The 20,183-nt window shown below is 39.7% G+C and overlaps 1 protein-coding gene across 1 annotated transcript in view; it reads right to left on the bottom strand.

The window, feature by feature from the left end:
- FAT4 (FAT atypical cadherin 4) overlaps positions 1-20,183 on the bottom strand; it is a 150,382-nt gene that overhangs the window by 68,280 nt on the left and 61,919 nt on the right. Inside the window, exon 3 of the mRNA XM_035554857.2 lies at positions 1,753-1,884. Coding sequence (XP_035410750.1) covers positions 1,753-1,884 — 132 coding nt within the window. The remainder of the gene's footprint in view (positions 1-1,752; positions 1,885-20,183) is intronic.

Below are 20,183 nucleotides of genomic sequence, written 5' to 3' on the forward strand. Positions count from 1 at the left end.
GTTTTGGTGAGCAACGAATGCTGCAGCTGGCCGTTTCCCCCATGCCTTCTGTTTGGGCACCACATACCACCCCAATCAAAGAGATCAGGGAAAAAGAAATTACAGCTGTTTCAAACATGCTTGCCTAAAAAAGCAAATTAACGGAGATAAATACTCACTCGTACCTGTGAGTTGAGAGAAAAGCATTAGTTATCTGGCCTTATGATAGCACCTTGTGCCAAACCTTTTCTCTGGAGTTTTGTTTCAAAGAGCTGGATTGAGCTAACTGATAAAATGAAATTTCAAAAGAAAACACCCTTCTCCAGGTGCCCAGCCTCCAACAGCTGCACGCAGAGCTTCAGTGTACACAGACTCTGTGTGCTCAGGTGTACCTGGGGTATGTAATACGCTTTCCTGTTATTGTGTGGCTTAACAAAAACAGCTGATAATAATTTAAGATTTCAGAACTGACCAAGTTTCTCCACCACTTGTTTTACTAGGCAGCCTTCTCCTAACAGAGCACAGCTAAAACAGCAGCTACACGTGATGCTGGCCTAATCAAATTAGTAACTTTACATCAATTAGGTGAGAAGCAAAGCAAAATAAAAGATTTGTGAAACCTATTACAAAGCTGTATAGAAACTTCCCATCAACAACTGTCTGAAACGAATTTGCAAAGCACTAGAAGCTGTTGTAATTGTTAAAGCCTTTAGTAACATCTATCAGCTAGAGTCTGTCTTTACATCTTCTCTCAGATCTCTACGAAGACTTTATTATTATCGACAAGGGGCTGCAATTTGCTGCCTTAATACTATCATTGAAAAATAGTTATGAGGGATTCGTGTACACCGTTCAACCATAATTTTTAAGCATTCTGTCACCCTTTTAAAGTTAAACCTTTGATTCTGAAAGCAGCTGTGCATGTAATAAAGGCAGCATGCTCAGGCACCCGCAATTTACTGAGCTACATACATGGGTTGCACATGTGAAAAAAGAAAACAGAAATGCATAACACAGCAGGAATGGTCACAAAAGAGGCTTGAGCATAATACATTGCTAAAATCTTAGATATCAGTTTGCTGTATCTCAGCAGAAATTGGCCATTTAAGATTTACTTCTTCCTAACCTTAAGATATATAATGTTACAACTTTTGTTACGGTTGCGCACCTTTCCAAAATCCTGCTTTCTGTCTGTACATCAGACTGCTCCCAGAAAACAAAGGAAAGAAGCAGCTCTTATCATTCATACCATTCCTAGGTGTGTTTTAGTGCATCCCTATGTAGAAGCAAGATTCAGTACATCAATTAACAATCACAGAAGGAATAACCAAGCTAACACATTAAAAAAAAAAAAAAAATCCTCCTGAGGGGGTTGAATTACTTTATTATTTGAATGCAAGAATTACCTGTTGCTGTTAAGTGTAACACTATATTTTAATGACAACACAAGCTTCTTGCATGCTCATACTGACTTTATAGGTCTTTCCCCAGTGTAAAGAAAATCAGTTCAAGTGAAAGAAACAATATGATTAACTTTCTCATAACTTACTTTCCAAAAGTAATGAATACATTAAATTATATTTGGATATACTTGCCTGACACATACAAGAGACTAAAATATCCCACACTAAGCTGACTGGCTGTTTAATATCAGTAGCTCAGCAGGTTTTTGCTGGTTTCTTAACAGCTCCTTAGTTGCAGTGTCCTCAAAGAAATGCATTTCCAGAATTGCATTTTTAGTACAGTTCTTCAAATATGAAACCATGCTCCTACCTCATCAGCATCCATGGCTGTCAGCTGCATTATCTTAGATCCATCTCCTATATTCTCCTCTACAGTCAGATCAAGCATATCTGTGGGGAAAACTGGTGGGTTGTCATTGATATCCTGAAGCGTTATTTCCACCTATAAAGAGGAAGAATCAGAAAAAGTTGTGTGAGCACTGCAAGTTAGATGTTGATTAGACCTGAATGTTACAAATCACATAATTTTGAAAGAAATCAGGTAAATTGTGCCTAATCACATGAATTAGAACATTCCCAAATAACACTGACAACAGGAACAGCCCCTCTGGATATTAAAATTCCACATTGTTAGAAAATACTCATAGGAAAGCCTCTAACATAAATAAAGATAATTTGACTTGTTGATAGCGACTGATTTTAAATGGTCCTAGCCTAGTTTATATTGGAAAAGATCCACTGATAGACTGTCATTGTAATCCCCAAAGTTGGCCCCTGGAGGATAGCTGCCAAGTCCCGGGGCAGGGGATCATTCAACCATTAAATGCTGCTTGACATAAAGATGAGGTGGTGTAAAATTCTCTCTGAAATGTTTATGCACTGGCAACTCTCAGTTCTGAGGGAGGAAAAAACACCCTTGCACTTTATATTAAAATATATATATATATATGTTTTTCCCTCTCTCAAAGCTCTCCTCTAATTGCAAACACAAATGTTACTTTAGGAGCAGCCACTAGCATCCACTCTCTTATGTACACCTAAACATACTGTTTTCACATGCTGTATGTGTATGCCTTCCCAAGTAGTAACAATGGTTTCTGAAAGATTGTGTTATTTATTCATAGTTTTTTCATAAGCAGGATTGTTGAATTCTCATAGCTCTGCTGATGGCAATTCAAAAAGCTGTAGAGCTTGATTTTCCTTGATTGCTGGGTATGACATGCAATGTTCCAAATATTTTATTGGAATATTTGGCTTTTTTTTTTTGGGGGGGGCGGGGAGAAGGGGCTAGTATTGGACTCAAAATATTAAATGGCCACCAAACTCTGAAGAACCTCTAAAGAGAAAATTGAGTAGCTGAAGGAAGCCAATTTGTCTTCCAATTGTTCATCAAGGAATAAAGAAAGGCAGACAGGGCCATGGCACAGGAAGGGTGGCAAAGACATGGATGACTTAAAGAAGATACCTAGGTTGACAGGCCAAATATTATTTTGTACTTGCATGTACTTGCTATGCCATTGTCCAAACCACAAGGTTTTCCTTGTACTTGGTTGAAAACATACAGGCCTGCTCTGGATATGATCAATGCAGATATCCCTGGTGATATGAAGTGTATGATTTTTACTACTTCTAGTCATCTGCCATAGTTGTTTTCCCCATTCAGTTTTCAAGCAGACCAGTAATTGCCAAACCATAGTGACAATCACCGGGACGATCCCAAAAAGAAGAGTTAGTGACAGAGGCTCAGTTGTCTGCAGAACAACCGAGTCAGCCAGGCTTGCTGGCAGCATCTCTCCCCAAGATCCCAGTGGCTGCAGCCCAAAGCCATCGACCCTCTGAGGGCTTCCCAAGCCAGGGATCTCAACTTGCTTCTCTGAGGCAGTTTCTAAAGAAGGTTCAGGCATACAGCCTGCCACAGCATTAAAGAGAACTGACACATCTTAAAAAAAAAGAGGATATATTAAATGAATATTAGAGAAATCTGCTGAAAGTGCAGGCGAAACAACAGGCCTACATGCCTTAAATGGCCTTTTATAGGAGGCCATTATTTATTTACACCGTATATAATTCTTTTGATCATTCACAAATGGTACTGTGCTCCATAGACTGAGAAAAATTAACCCAGACGTTTTATTGTGAAATTCACATCTGTGACAACAGAAGTACAAGAAGTGCTAACCATAGCATCACAAACAATGATTCAAACAATCAAATAACCAGACACAAATTTTCAGAAAGTACTGATGGTTTTCATAGTGACTGCTGCACCAGGGTGACGATTAATCACTGAACGGGGAGAAACACAGCAGAAGTGACAGATGAAGGATTTTGTCACCTGCCAAGGAGGTCCTCCCCCGGAACTGGCACAACAAACCACACTCCTTGGTGAAAGTATTGCATTTCACCAGGTACAGTTTCAAGCTAAAGCAGCTGCACAGCTATGCAATTTATTTATTAATACCACTGTATGTCATGCACAACTACAATGTTACAGCTATTGGTGATATATCACCACTGGAACCCAATTTCACAATGAGAGATTGCTCTTTGTAAAAAAACATATGAAAAATGTATGAGAACTTCTGGGGTTTTGGGTTAGGAGCTCTGCATTGCCTACAGCTTGCATAATGTAAAATAATAAGAATCCAAGGATACAGATGGCTAGGTATGGTTTGTGAGATAAATGAATTAATTATAAAGTCAGATTCTGGAGGACTGTAAGTAAAAAGTAAAAATGATTGATTTTATAGAAGTAGTTTTATCCCGGAAAATCACCTGGCAAGTAAACAAAGACACTATTTTATATTAAAGACATGCTTTAAATGTCAGAAAAAATAAAAAATTCTCATATAAGGAGATAAATTTTTAGACAGAGACCACTATTTTTAAGAGGGCTTACACCATGATCGCTGCTTATTCACAGGCCTTTGATAATACATATTGCTTCATAATTCACTGTTGGCTTGGTCTCATCACCAACCCTGCGTAAAACTTCTTTTTTACTTCTTCAGTGGCTTATCACTTCAGTTTACATGTGGCACTGGCAAAACTAAAGAATAAATTCCTAGGATGTGACCATTTACAGAAATTTCATGTAAATAATAGGTTTCTTAGAAAGACTTGAGAAAAATCTTCACAGTCTCCACAAGATAAAAGAGTGAATTGCTGCATTGTAGGCCCAAGGCCTTATTTAAGAAAGGTTAGGTCTAAAGCCTAATTTAAGGGTGCCAAGATTAAAGGGCAGTCTTCCATTCAGGAGATCGGATATTAATTTCAGTTTGAAATTATTTCAAAAATTCAGACCCCTGGTAGAAGCTCATAGGACAACCATGACCACAAAGTCTTTCAGTGCCACAGGACACTGGAAGGTTTCAGTAAATCTTACCACATCTTTGCCAGGGAAGAATTAAAAAATCCAAAAAGCTTTAAACAAACACCCAAGCCATCTCTCTGCAGCCAAATGCCTCTATCTTTCTAGTCCCACATTACATTTGCATAAAGATACTAGCGTGCATCACTCTGACTCTTGAAATACATGTTTTGATTAATATCATATGCTACCAATTAATAACTGTGTGCAGTTATTAATCTACGTCAGACTTAATCAAGGCAAGACAAGAAGGTCATCTGTACCATCTGTACTGCAGGCGTCATGTTCAGAAAGGTCTACAGAATGCATGCTGTGCTCTCATCTTGCACCCACGGCAGAACACCCTCCAGTGAGAACAGCCAAGTGCAAGAATAAATATCCACTTCAGAAGACCAAAGGCCTCAAACACTGAAATATGCCACAGGAAGAAAGACAGGGAGCTCAAGGGATTTGTCCAACTCTTGGCCCCTGAAACAGGAAGCAAACGCGCTGTGAAAGACTGTAGGAAGTGACGTGCCCAGGCTACATGGAAAGTGATCAGCACCCCTCTCCTTCTCTCCTCCTCCAAATCTATCCAACACAGGGAATGTTTCTGCATGACCTCACACCCATAAATCAATGCCTCTGAGGACGCAAGCCAGGCACCAAACAGTCACCTGAGAGCAGCCCTTGGACTTCTCAAAGTAGTGTACTCTGGACAGTCTCTGACCAAACAACTCTTGCAACTTCCCATCCTTCTGACAAATCCTTCATTTCCATTTATACCTATGGTACATTTAGTATAGGAACCAAAGTTTCTTACTGTCTCAGATAAAATAAGGACTCAAATATAATAAAATACAGCAGCAGCAAAAGGAGTGAAGCCTGTTTGCTTGCACCTTTCAGCTCTCTAATGGCTTCTCCTGTTGATGCAGGTTTTGCTCCCCTAAACAGCCTTTAATTTCTGCTGAAGCCATGGAATCACTATGACTATTTAGTCACAGTGACTTCTAAATCATTCATGAATGTGATGGAAAACTGATGAATAGATTCAAAATATTGCCTTGCTTTATTTGTTCGGGGGGAAGTGGAAAAATCAGACAAGCTTTGTTCTATCCACATGTATGTGTGTAAATCTCCAGAAAATTACTCTGCTTTTCTATAAATTCTAGTGTAATGCTTCCCCTCACACATTTAATGCATCTAGAGAAAAGCCTGAAAATTAAAGCTTTCCCTCTGTTTATTTAGTAAAATATATAGGTTGCTTATTTGCAAACTACTGCAAAGGTGCATTGTAAAATAAACACAATAATTTTATATATCAAATTCCATGCAAACTACCTTTGGGTTTTGTTTGTGTTTTAATCTAAAATGCAAAAACACGGACATAACACAAACCACAGAGATTAGCAGAAGCAGTGAGTCCTTGCAACAGTGCAATGCCCCTGCCACTATTACAGATGGACAACCCATCCTCATCTGTGACATCCTGATTGCTGCAGCCTGCTGTCTCATTTTCAAAGCAGAGGAAGTATTAATTACCTTAATCTTGTTCGGATTCTTATTTGCTGCTCAAATTGGTGCTTTTGTGTTTTTTTGCTAAATAAATGCAGAACAAATTGTGCCTTGTGGGAGTGTGCAGCAGTAAGTTTTTGTCAGTACGAGATCAGGCAGCATTCACCTCAAATAGATTTTAATAAATTTACTTATTTAAACGTAGATATAAGAATAGTAAGAGTTGTTTTCTCCATTCAGACAAACCTCAGGTGTTAATACATGTAAAGAATCAAACAAGGACCTCAATTCATAAAACATACAGTATTTAAGCGTTTAAGGCATGAACCTGAACACAAGGAAGTAGTAGGAAACTCATTGATTTTGTTGTTTCAAAGGTGGTCTTTACTTTGAATAAAGTAGGTAACACACTCTGAATTAACTGAGGGTGTTTATGAAGAGTCTATGTGAACGAGACTACAAAGAGTGATAATGCAGTGTAGTCTTCACACTTTGTGCACAGATCAAGAAATAATACTGGGCCCAAGAAGAAACTCAGTTATGATGGAAAACAACAAAAATTATTTTTTTGTTAACCAAAATGACTGGGTGCTATAAATAGAGTTTGCATTCGAATAGTCTATTCTGACACTTACTCAAAATAATGTGTTGAATTAAGAAACAGTTACTAGAAGACCAAGTTTAATTTCTTAGACCAAAAGACCCAATCCACTTCAAAAATACTAGTACTCCAGAGAATTAGTACTGAACAGGCTAGACAAATTCCATACTCAACATAAAAAGCTTAATATTAGAGTTTTATCTTGGAACAAGAAATTATTCTAGTGACCAAACTTGCTGGGTTTATGAGCTACAAAGGTATGTAAAATAAAACATTGTACTGGGAGGCAACGTGCCAAATTCTATCTGGTTGTAACGCCTTCTATAAACCAATGGATTCATTTGGCCAGAATCTATCCCTCTGTTTTATTGCACATATTAACATTTGTTTTTCTTTTATTTCAAGGTGAGTAGGGTTTATAGACAGAATATTTTTTTTTCTAAAGTTCTTCCATCTAATCAACAAAAATGAGGGAAAAAAGATGCCACAGAAAACTTGAATTAGCTCATGTGGCAGCAGCAAGTTTCACTGGTAGCCCAAAACCACGTGCAGTCATTCCTGCTTGCAGCCACCCTGTCCGTGTTCCACGCTTCATCAGAGATCTCTCTAGAAGATGATCTAAGAAGAAAGGAAGTCCCAGATGTCTCACACGTTCAATACTCCTTCAAATGTTACAGCTATTTGATTAAAGATCAAACAGAGTGGGAAGGCAACAGCTTTTCTTTCAATTTATATATTGAGTCATTCTTTCCTTTGCTTGCTGCCCTGATATACACTGCATCTCCCGAGAGATACCATCTAATATAACAGCAGTATTGACACACACTGCCTGAAGGCTTGTGTTTATGCTTAAGCCATTATATGATCCTTCATATTAAAAAACATAAGGACGTTGTTCTCCTTTGCTGGAGACTGTGGTAGTGCATTATCATAAATAATTTTAGCAGAACAAAAGTGAAAGGATTCTGTTCCCAATCTCCTGTCAAATATTCTAAATAATATTCTTCTAAATAATAAAAAAGAGAAATTCAACTATTAATTTATCACATACATGAAGCTAACACAAGAACGTGGCCAACACTAGTTATTTTTCTCCTGTCTCCATGACTTTAGCCCTGTTGTTCATCTAGCAAGCAATGGTTCACTAATCCTGAACAACACATGTATGTGTACATTCCTTTTTTTTTATTGACATGAGTAATCTTATTGGCTACTCACATCAGTGAAGTTAAGGCTGTACTAAGTGTTTGCAGGAGCAGTGCATTTGCTTCCTCCAAACTGTGAAGGCAAAGGAACGGATTAAGAAGCAGAGTACTAGCAAGCAAAAATGGGTTTCCAGAGAGAAAAGGAGAAAGAGTAATTTTCTAAAAAACAAAAACCAAAAAAAGCCCACAATCCAATGTTCCTAGGTAATCTCTAAAAAAAAAAGAAAAAAATGGCTCTAAGAATAATAAAAACCCATTGGCCATAGTGAACCAGTATCCCAGCTTGCTCTAATTAAAGGTGACGGTGGATGAGTGGAGCTCTTATTAATACAGATGTTACATCCAGCTAGGAATCACAGAGAGGTGGCACATAACTCACCTCTGCAGGAGACACGCTAGAGCCTGCAGAGAGGGAAAATACTGGGAAACAGTAAGCCTGGGGGAGAAAAATAAACACATTTTAAATTTACTTGAATAACCACCGATACCAAAGCTCAGGAAGGTGGGAAACGTGAACCACAGACCCTGTATATTTACAATTTCCACAACAGGATGGAAAGCCTACTTCTAAAGAAAATGCCCTGGGACAAGATGATAGCTTTTGCTTAGACAGAGGATGAATGGAGCATCTGAATATTCCATTTTCCAGGTGACAAACAATCCCAGTACATGCTAGTACAATAAAAATCACATTAGGCTATTGTACTGCAGGCCAGCAAACCTGTTATATAGAAATGCAAAGTTGTTAAGAATCCCACTATTAACGGTGGGAAGATTGTGGCTGGGAATAAATTAAAAGAAAAAAAATCAAACTAAACAGGCAGTGCTGGAAAAAAGACAAGTTAAAATGTCCAGGGGGCGGCAGCAGCAACCACTTGATTTTTCAGTCTTGGGGTAGCATCTCTGAAAAAAACAAAAAAGGTGTACTGAATGTAATCTAAACTCTTCCTAGTAAATTTCAGGCAAAGTCCCTGATTTTAGGTGATGGTGACTCATGCAATAAATGGATGTGTCAAGCCATATACTTGGGATCTCCCCAGAAGGATACCAAGGCACGAGACTTAATTTAGATGTCAAAGCCCTAAGGTCCATTTTCAAAGAGTACCTTAAGGAAAGAGAGGATGTGAAAGCAGTCACAGGGTATGCGATCACCCATTCCAATCACCCCAATGCAGAGTGTGGAAATCAAACATGGACCCAGCAAAAGACAACATTTTGAGCCCATCTCTATCAGGATTTTCTCTTCCCTCACAAAATTAGGAGTTACTATTGATTACCAGCCTTGAAATCATTTGGAAACACAGGTCTCAACACATTTTATCAACATTTCATTTTCTCCTTTAAATAAATGTGCACATAAACATGATGAATAGGATTTATAAGCAATGCTGTAATTTCCCAGGTAATTTTAATCCATGGGCTGCAATTCCAGTATATTAACATTGCATAACTTTCCTGGAGGTGAAATCATACTGTAAAGTACAGTTTAGTAAGGCAATTTGAAGGTTTACAACTAACTCATTTTTATAAAGCATCAATATCTTCTAAAAAACACTGGGAGATCAGAGTGCTTTCACAAACCCAATGATTTAACTGACACTATTGGAAAAATTAGGCGTAAATCTGCTTACATTATTATTTAAAGCTAAAAAAGTCACCTTCTTGTGATGTCCCTAACAAACACTAACCTTAACGCTGCAAAGAAAAGGTGCCATAATTCGTTTCTTCTCTCTCTCTCTTTTTTTTTTTTTTTTTTTTTTTTTTAAGGTGACCACTGGGAGTTGCTCTGCCTGGAGTCTTGATTAAATGTTTCACTGCATCCAGAACACTTCATCATGCGGCATAGCCAAAATCTATTACGGCTTGCAAGTGACTCATACTTTAGCTATGAGAAGACCATAATAAAGAACATTTTACATAAAAATGCCAAAAAGGTTGGTAATTTAATCTTGATTCTAAGTAGGTATGCAAGGTCTCCGACTCCAGCATGTGGCTGCCTATGCAGACAATAAGGCATTGTCTGGAAGCGCGTTACCTGCTGTGGTTACATCTACAAAGCCCAGATGGTACCACCGCTGAAAAGAAGTGGCTCATTCCTGTGAGAGAGCTGCAAATACTGCCTTTAGCAGACATGCAGTATGACTGCAGCCCAGAAAGCCAGCCACATCCTGGACTGCATCAACAGAGGTGAGGCCAGCAGGGCAAGGGAGGTGACTGTCCCCCTCTGCTCTGCCCTCGTGAGGCCCCACTTGGAGTCCTGCACACAGCTCTGGGACTCACAGCACAAGGAGGACGTGGAGCTGTTGGAGTGGGTCTAGAGGAGGCCACAAGGATGATCAGAGGGCACCTCTCCTATGAAGACAGGCTGAGAAAGCTGGGGATGTTCAGCCTGGAGAAGCGAAGGCTCTGGGGTGACCTCATTGTGGCCTTCCAGTACCTAGAGGGGGCTTACAAAAAAGATGGAGAGCGACTTTTTACTCAGATAATGATAGTACAAGGGGGAATGGTTTTAAACTTAAAGATGGGAGAGTTAGATTAGATGTTAGGAGCAAGTTCTTCACTCAGAGGGTGGTGAGGCACTGGCACAGGCTGCCCAGAGAAGCTGTGGATGCCCCATTCCTGGAGGTGTTCAAAGCCAGGCTGCATGGGGCCCTGGGCAACCTGGTCTGGTGGGAGGTGTCCCTGCCTATGGCAGGGGAGTTGGAACTGGGTGACCTTCAAGGTCCCTTCCACCCTGAGCCATTCTGTAATTTATCTTTTCATGCTAGGGGTCTGCCGGTACCTGGGCAGGGCATTCATTAAAACCAGAGACATGGGAAACTGCGTTATTAGCCCATGAGTAAACATATGTGGCCGATAAATTGTATCCCTCCACATGTTCACGGAAACAGATGAATAAACACTAAGGCAGTATACAGAAATTAACTTCAGAAACTATTATTTGTAGCACTTAATCCTAGCGTGCATACCATAAATCACTGAGGACAAGACAAATGGTATTCTGATACCCCAGTTAATGAAATAAACACTGGATCCAGGCACTCGTCCCAGTCGCTCAGCGACAACACTGGCTTCCTACTCAGAAACTGCAAACAAAGATGCATTCTGTGCTGCCCAAACTTACTGCCTCAACCTCGACCAAGCCACTCGTGTTTGGATACCCTGCCAGGTCAGTCCAGGCAAAGATTTGTCATGATGTGTTAAGCAGCCCAAGGCACAGGGAAAGAAAGTTATATACTCAAATCTAAGCATCACTGCAGCTTTACTCTGGAAAGGGCAAGTAAAGCAAACAGTTAAGGCTATGATTCAATTATTTATTGCTTGGGCGTGCTGTATGCACGCAACCATGACTGATGTTATTCCTCAAGCAAAAGCTACTACTCCCGTCAACCTTGTGCCACACGACATCCTCAGCAGTCAGTGGCCCACGACAGACCCGCGGGAACGGCCACGAGCGAGGACAGGACCTGAGTGCCTCCGCTCCCCTCCCCAAAATGCCTCGCTGAGTGCAGGGGGTTCACACTGAAGAGCAGGGCTTTGGGGGCTGACTCTGCTGTCTGAAAAGCTGGAACAGAAAAAATGTTTTGCTAAAGGCAAAGCAAGCTGCGTTGCCGTTCCCGCTCCCCCTGAAATCAATATTGTTTAAGTAATTGTTTAAGTGCTGCATAATTTACTGCTCTCCAAAAAGAGGCACAGTCTTGCATGTAGCAGAGGGAATTAAGACTGGGCTAAGGAATGCGATACTCAAACCTTGGTTAATTTCAGAAAGCAACAGCAAGCTGATTTTAAAACACACATCAAAACACGCATAATTGTATACATGGAAAATCGAAATAATCCAACTTCACAATAAATGAGAGATAAACATCAAAGTGGTACAAGGAATAAAAATGATAAGGAATGCCACAAGCAGCCATGTTTTTTTCCCCCTTCACCACCAAGGCCGTAATGAAATACAGGTTATTTTGTCAGTACTGCTAAATGAGTAACTTGTGTAACTCAGTTAATATTCCTATAGTTAAAAAAAAAATAAATTGATTGTTTCAACATTTTTTTGAACATTTCAATAGGATTAGCAAATACACTAGGACCTCTGGGTCTGCCCAGAAATGGCAAGATGCTGGAACCAACAGATAGCTGGGCCGGCACTAAGGACCATAAGTGCGAGTGTATGTATGTATGTATATATAGACACCATATATATCTGTTGAACTGAGAGTCCTGCAGTGCACAGGGCACAGCTTGTAATCTGCTCACTATGGGAAGGCCCAGCCCTGGGGAGCATCACAGGGTTATTCACCTCAGGGACTGCTACCTGTGTAAGAAAGAGCAGTTTGCTACAAAGTGTGTTGAGAGGTGCGACTGCTCTGGGGCACGATGCATGGGGAGGAGGGCAGCGAGGGCAGAGCCGCTCCATCCCTCCCAGCATAGAGGCAGAGGAGAAGCTCCTGCACCCATCCTGTCACTGTCTACCCACTGATGCTGGGACACACACACATATGTGGTCCCATGTCATTTCCCCAGGTAAAACTGGTGATTTTCTCGTAAAGACATTAATTCTTTTGCATCTAGCACTGCCTCTGGTTACAAAACCCATTCCAAATACCTGCCAAACCAATACAAACACTTGGCAAACACTTTCTAGTGAGCTTTTTTTTTTTTTCTTAAATTCTCAAAACATTATACATTTGGGAACCATTTAGTTTATAACTTTGCATTTGATTAAATGAGGTCTACTGCCATTTAATAATAAATGGATTGAATTGGTAAGAGCATTTCAGCCCATGCCAGAAAAAAAAAAAGAAAAAAAAAACAAACCAACAACATAAAGATAGAAAAAGCAAGCATTAGCAATTCAAGGATGGGAATGTCACACCTCTAAATTAAACAAATCACCTAATTAAACTTGCAGGTGTGACATTTGATAATAATGAGACACATTCAATCATTAGGACAATAGGATAAATCCACCCCATCACTGAAGGTTGCCGAAAGAGTAGAAGAAAAGCTCCCTACCAAGGGCAATGGTAGAAAAAACATTGCTGTAGTCACTTAAGAAACCACAGTTTGATGGTGGGATATTTTTTTTTTTCTGAGAGTGCAAAGGAATTAAAGCTATAGGACTGAATGCTGACTGATGTCATGCAGAGTTACCAGAGTTTAATAGTGACACTTTTCAGAGAAGAAACACTACAGAAATCTAAATAGATTTTGGTAAATAAAATACAAGTCTGAAGTGCTACTTGGTGGCTTCACATTCAGAAGAACAGGGCCATTTTTCAGAAAGGCCTAAAAGCTTTTCAACCACAACATCAAGAGGCTGCTAATAAGCAACTGCAGGGCTAGAAACTCCAAATATTTTCACGTTCTCCATGTAGATACACTCTACAAGTTTCAGGGAAATGCCCTCCTCGCCTCACTCCTTGTTTGCAGACTGCAGTTTTCTGAAGCAGCTCAGCATCTGCTCCCACTGTGCCTGGGAGGTTCCCTCGCCATGGCCATGGGCCGCTTGTGGCCGGGAAGGCCTCGTTATGTGGCCGCAGATGAACCTTCTCCCTGTGGCTGCCCTCAGCAGATCCAGCTGACCATCAAGGGACGACTGTGTGGTCTCCCCTGCCAGCAGGGCAAGTTCCCAGGTGCTCAGAGGATCCCAAAGAAGGCTGTTTGGATGGGTTTGCTTAGTGACAGGAAACCCGCACCTCCTCGCTTGACACTGCAAGTTGGTATGTCCCTGCCTTTCCTCTCTTCTGCAGGGCTGCAAGAGCCACTGCTGGTCTTCTCAAACAAACCTACATCACATACAAATGCATCCTTAATCTGAGATCACCTGTCCATGTGAATCGGGCTCTTAAGGGACACTTCTGACTTAAACTCAATTAAAACTTGGGCATTATTAAAAAGGAAAAAAGCAGACAGTTATTTCGCTTACATTTATGGTACTATTTATTCTCTGGAACATTTTGGGGCAAACTCTCGTCCTGGGAAGGCTAAAACAGATTCATCTTAGATTCATCCAGCTTCATCCCTATTCTCAGGGAAATTTGCCAAGGAGAGAGACAAGGCATCAGTCTAATCAGATTAGGAGAAGTTTAGAAACATGTGGTTTTTATTTGTAGGACCAAGACAACCGTCTCCAACCATCTGTGATGGGGAGCTTTACAACAGCTATGACAGCAAGTAAACCAGAGCTGTTCGGCTCTTCCAAAATGAGAACACATGCACTCAACCAGGGTCCTCTGGCTGCTTTCAATGCAGTGCAACAGGGCCGTGTCCCGAGTCACCACAAACAACGTGAGCATCACTCCACCATGCGGTCAGGCAGCTGAGCACTGGTTGGAATGGTCCCCTCCTCCTCCCATAGGAAACAACAGGTCCGTGAACACCGTCATCTTGGGAAAAGGACATCAAAATGCAAATCCACGGGATGAGTGCTCAAGAAGGTAAGCCCTTGGACTCCACTGCCATTCCTTGCCCCCTGCTCATCTTGCCCCTTTCCCCCTGGAGGTCTGCCAGGCTCATCAAGGGCTTGCAAATGATGAAAAAGGCTAATCCCTGGGGCTGCAGGTTTGGGGAAACTATCTGCAGCAGTATGTCCTTGTTTCCAAATCTTTGTTTCCAAATCTGCACCTTAAAAGCATACAGTTAGGCTGTTTTCCCTGGCTGACCTCATCAGAATTGAATGAAACAGCCAGGAACTTCAATCTTTTGGACACATCAGCCCTCCTTATTCACTTTTCTCCCATATATCAGTATATTTGTTTAAACAGCTGTATCTTCATGCAAATCTTGTCCCAGTTATCTTCTTGGACAATCATGACCTCTATTTCTAAGTCCTTGCTAACAGCAAACCACTGCAGCACATATTAGATGTACTTGGACAAAAAATAAAAGAAAAAAAGCAAAGTCCTGTATGCCTCAGCTTTGTTTTTCTGCACAATAACATTCAACTCATCTACATTACCTCTCCTTAAGAATTTGCTGGTTTTAGTGATGAGGTTTTGTGATAAGAGCCTTCCTGAAGCTGAATAAAGACAACTGTTTTGGATCTTTAGCAAACTGTGAAGATTCAAGTTTATATAACTGCACATTCTGATCTCCAGAATTGTTCAGAACAGCTTAATGACAGATTTTTGTCCCGACAATGCAGAAGGTGGCTGAAACTCACTATATTTTTTTTTCAGGTCAACTACGAATTTCATTTCCTATTCTGATCTTTTGAATTTTCTTACTCACTTTTGAGTTCAGATTTGATATGGAAAAAATTAGAAAACCAATCATTAAGAACCAGTTTCAGTACCCCCGGAAATACACATATGTGAGCTTACACACTGAAGAAAAATAAAGCAAAAGAAAACAGGCATTCACAGAAATAGCTGGAAAAGTGTGTTTGTGTGTGATTCTTACAGTCACCTCAATAAAGAATATGAAGTGTTTTGTGCAAGCATAAATTCAGAGATTTGACTTTTATTGGTTTCTGTAGGTCTGCTACATCTTTCCTTATAGGTAGAAACTACTTTAACTTATGAAGTTACACTCTGTGGCCTCCAGAGTCAATATTGGGAACGTTTAATAGTCCACATCCTATACCAATATTCAAGTGCTATATTACAGCTTTCTCTCCCAGTACCAATAAGTTTGCACCTCTTATTGACTTCAACACATTCAAAGGTGACAACTTACAGAAAGAGAAAAGAGAAACTGTAGGCATATGCATATACAACACAAGAATAGAATAAACTTATTCAACAGTTTTTGTGGTTAATTCCCCTCTCAAAGGGCTGATCGACATGTATTTCTCTTTTCTAGCTTCAGTGTAGCACAATTCTGTGCTGTTTGGGTGGAGATGACAGGTTGCGTGTGGAGATGACAGGTTGAAGTTACGTGCTGCCCTGCAGCCCTCCTGTGGGACATTCCATGAGTAACCTGGGGATGCTACACAACCACTTGCTCCCAAAGGATGTTACAAGAACGTGCTTTTATTGTGGCACAGTTCTAAGCGAGCCCTGATTACTGAGTCAGAAATATCATCAGCACTTAACAATTATGCATCAAACACAGCTGCTAGGAGGGCTAGTCAGGCTACTCCAGACAAAGAATGACCAAATCAAAGCCTCCCTTCAATCAAGTCAAAACTAACTTTGAAGTTTGATAATCTTAGTATACTTTAAAGGAGAAAAAATAAAATAAAGAAATATACTGGTATTTCTGCATATCTTAATTTTAGTGTGGCAGGAAGCAGAAATACCACAAAAGAACTGTTCTCATGGTATTTACTGCACAAGTCAAACCAAAGAGGCTTTTCTTGCTCAGGTTCCAGTCGGATGTCCCAACTACAGCAACTCAACTATTCCTTGCATTATAGCACTCGGGTTTTTCAATTGTTATCTCGACTGTGCCAAATCTTTGATCCTCTGAAAGTTCCCCACCACTGGTCATTACTACAAGCCTCCAGGTTATTAACACAATGTATGGGAAGAATTTTAGCAGTACTGAGAAACAGCTGTTCCCTTCTTAGGACACAACAGATCCTCCAATATATTCAGAAAAAAAAGTCAGAATGGATGTTCAAGTATAACTATGGTATATGGTATATTTAAGCACCCTTATGAATACATGACTAAAAAATATAATTCTGTGAAAGATTTAACCTAAGCTCAATTTATTCATGTTTATCCTTTGTTTTGTTTTGCCATTACTGACAATAAATGTCATGTCTTTAATAAGCTGTTTATGCTGTGGTATACTATAAGTTTTTAAAAATGCATTCATTTTAGTTTTTCTAAGTGAACTTGTAGGTTAAACTGCAACAGCATCAGTCTTGGTGGTTTCTAACTGAATAAAGAAGTTCTACGCTCTGGATGTACAAACTTGCCCACTATCCATGTGGAACAGATTAGAGAATGATCATTCATTGTACTTCCACAATTGGAGCATTTCAATAGTTTTACAAACAATGAGAAAAAAAGTATTTTGAGAACAAAAAATGGAATGACTTACAGTTAAATGACTGCCTTATATTAAAGGGTAGGAGAACAGAGAGAATGTGACCAAAATTAATAAATGAAACCAAAGAAAGTCATACATTGACTCTTAGTAGGAAAATTATAATGAACCTGGGCATCATGAAGAGGTCTAACAAATAACGCTGCATTACTCCCCCTTTTTGCATTCTTTCCCCAACACCAAAAATCCCAAGTCTCAGCCCAGTTTAATTTGTATGACATTGCTTATTTTTTCTCAGCATAATGTAGAAGAATGCCAGAGCTAAACTTTTATGTGAAAATCAGTTTCCAGCTACAAATGTAATAACTCTTAAAAATTTCTGAGAAAGTCATCAATCAGTGGAGAGAAAGAAAACAAGGCAAGCAAAGAGTTCTGAATAATTAAATGATGGCAGTGACTCAAAGCCTCGGCTAGCTCACACAGTTAATGGTGACAACAGCATAATTACCAGTGTAACTTCATAATGAACATTTGCTGAGAGGGAAACTGGGAAAGCATCATGCCTCAAAGACATCCTAGTGTGTTTTATAGGGATTTATTTCTCTTCCTACAAGCAAATACATGGGAGGTAGAGACGGGGATACTCTGTTTTAAAATATTCTATAGCTAAAAATATAAATATATAACTAGGAACATACTGCTTGAAAAACAATATTAGCATTCATAAATGGTTAACATCAATTTTTGAGTTTATCAATAGCCATCTACCACAGACTTTCAGCAGATTTCTCAAACATGATTAAAGGCATCTGTAACAGTAAGATTATTATTGTAGTATTTGTCTTGCAGGAAGAAAACATTAGGAACAGAGAAATAAGGTGATATGATCGGTATCATGCAGTTTATGGCAGATCTGGCTGCTGGCCTAAGCCCTAATCATTCTTCATTTTCACAGTCAGAATGTGACATTATCCAAAAGCTGTATGGACACTGACCACAAACAGAGGAAGGAAGTCTCTCGCAAGAAGTCTGTCCTGTTCTAAGCTGCCCCAAAAGCATGTGTGTAATGCAGCCATTCCTCCTGTGGTGCCCGTGACTGAGTTACAGCCCAGAGAAGCAGAAGCTCCTTTGGAGTTGCCACCAGGGCAGTGGGTAACAAGGTGGGCATGGCTGCAGGATGCTCCTCACCATGCAGGTGGCACTGCCATGGTGAGGGGCACCCAGGGAGCGGGGCTGGCTCAGGATGCACTCTTCCCCCCCCAGAAAACCATCCTTGCTGTCACCATGGCAAGTAAAAAGGTGCTTGGGGAGAGAGACCCAGGGCTCAACTCTTAGTTGCTGGATGTCCTCTGGTTATTTCCACTGACTGCCAAGCTCTGATGCCGCTACTTTGCAAGCATGCTGATGGGATAAAGCCTAAGTGTCCACCAAGTGCAGTAGCAGAACACTGTACATGCAGGAGTACAGAATTTATTGCAAACTTCTCAGTCTCCTATTTGGAAAAAAGAAATCACTATGTGTATGAAATGTACTTTCTTCTTAACTCCTATAACAAGCTCTTATGAGGAATTTAGCAGGCCAAATCCCATTTCACCATTGCTAACACAAGCCAGCTCCATTAGCCCTCCACATAACAATCCGCATTCACAAAGGGAGAAAAATGCAACAATGACTGATTAGAAGTCTCCAGGTTGCCTTTTTTTTTTTTTAATATGAAATAAAATTATACACCATGCTTCATTCCAGACATGGGCACAGGAATTAATTAGCGTAACTCAAAGGCCAGATGTTGTGGCCATTAGTGTCAGTGCAAACATTGCTATTGAAGATGAATGAAAATAGAAGACCATAGCAGGGGATGGAAACAGCCCAATGAGGATGAAGTTAACTGGCTAAAGCAGCTCCTGATAAGGCTCCGGAAAGAGCTAAAGATGCAATGCCACTCTAAGTATAATATTTCATTTTTCTTTTCTTACTCCATGTTTACTGCACTCTAACCAGAACTGATATAGCTGACTGCGTTCTGACAGTAATAGCACCTCCTGTAGTGTAGTTATTGTATTTATGACCGAAGGTCAGTTCTATTCTGATTGATAGTTTAAGATCCTAAATAAAATGAAGAAAAAGCATGATTTTTCTCAGGACTTTAATGCTTAACAGAATGGATGTGTCAAATCAGTTGCAGCCCTGAAAATAGTAATACAGAAAATACTTCAAAGGATGGTGAGCTGAACTGTATCCCTATTTTGGATTCCTAAGGTATACCCCTGAAAAAAAGACGTGCCACAATTAAAAAAAAAAAAAAAGTTTGCCATCAGCAGAAAGATGAGAAAATAATCATTATTCTTTAATAAGCAATCAATAACTTCAGATCTGTAAAACTACCATGGAAATGTACTGCCACATGCTCAAAGTTTATTCATTGCCTATTGCTACACTGATGACCATCACAGTGAAATAAGCTTAGATATAGGTCTTCCACTCCTCAAGTATACATAAAACTGAACAGACAGCATTTTGTCATGATTTTCTATTCATAGGGAAAAATATTATTCTACTTGTATATGTAATATCTGTATATTAAACTTATATGCCATTTATTAAACAAATATGTATCATACAGGCGTGCACAACCTCTAATAGACTAAATGTTTTGCAGAGCTTCTCCATTATTTGTTCAGTTCTTATGTGGTCAAATGTCATTTGAAGTCAATGTTAATAAGTCAAGGCAAGAACTCACTGAGAACTGGCTCAGTTAATCCACTAGCAAAGCTATTTGTACTTTCCTGAACAACATCCAGCATCTTAACAAATCCTACCACCAAGCAAATAACAGTTGGCTTAAACCAGTATACCCCCACTCATAACGGATCTGAATCATTCTATTTTATAGCAATCATTAAAAACAGATACCACTACTTCTACCCATTGCAACTGCATTATGGAAGAAAAACAAAGTGGAGAAGATAATTAATGTTTTTGAAAAATTCCTTCTGAATTCAGCATTAAGTGCATTACAACCACTGCTGTGTAACATGACCTGTATTGCAAGCCTAGCTATCAAAACCAGATGAATTAAGGACTGAAGCATTTGAATGAAATAAACTCTTCAATGAGTAAAGGAAAAA

Source organism: Cygnus atratus, chromosome 4 (genome assembly GCF_013377495.2).
Source record: "Cygnus atratus isolate AKBS03 ecotype Queensland, Australia chromosome 4, CAtr_DNAZoo_HiC_assembly, whole genome shotgun sequence".
NCBI lineage: Eukaryota > Metazoa > Chordata > Aves > Anseriformes > Anatidae > Cygnus > Cygnus atratus.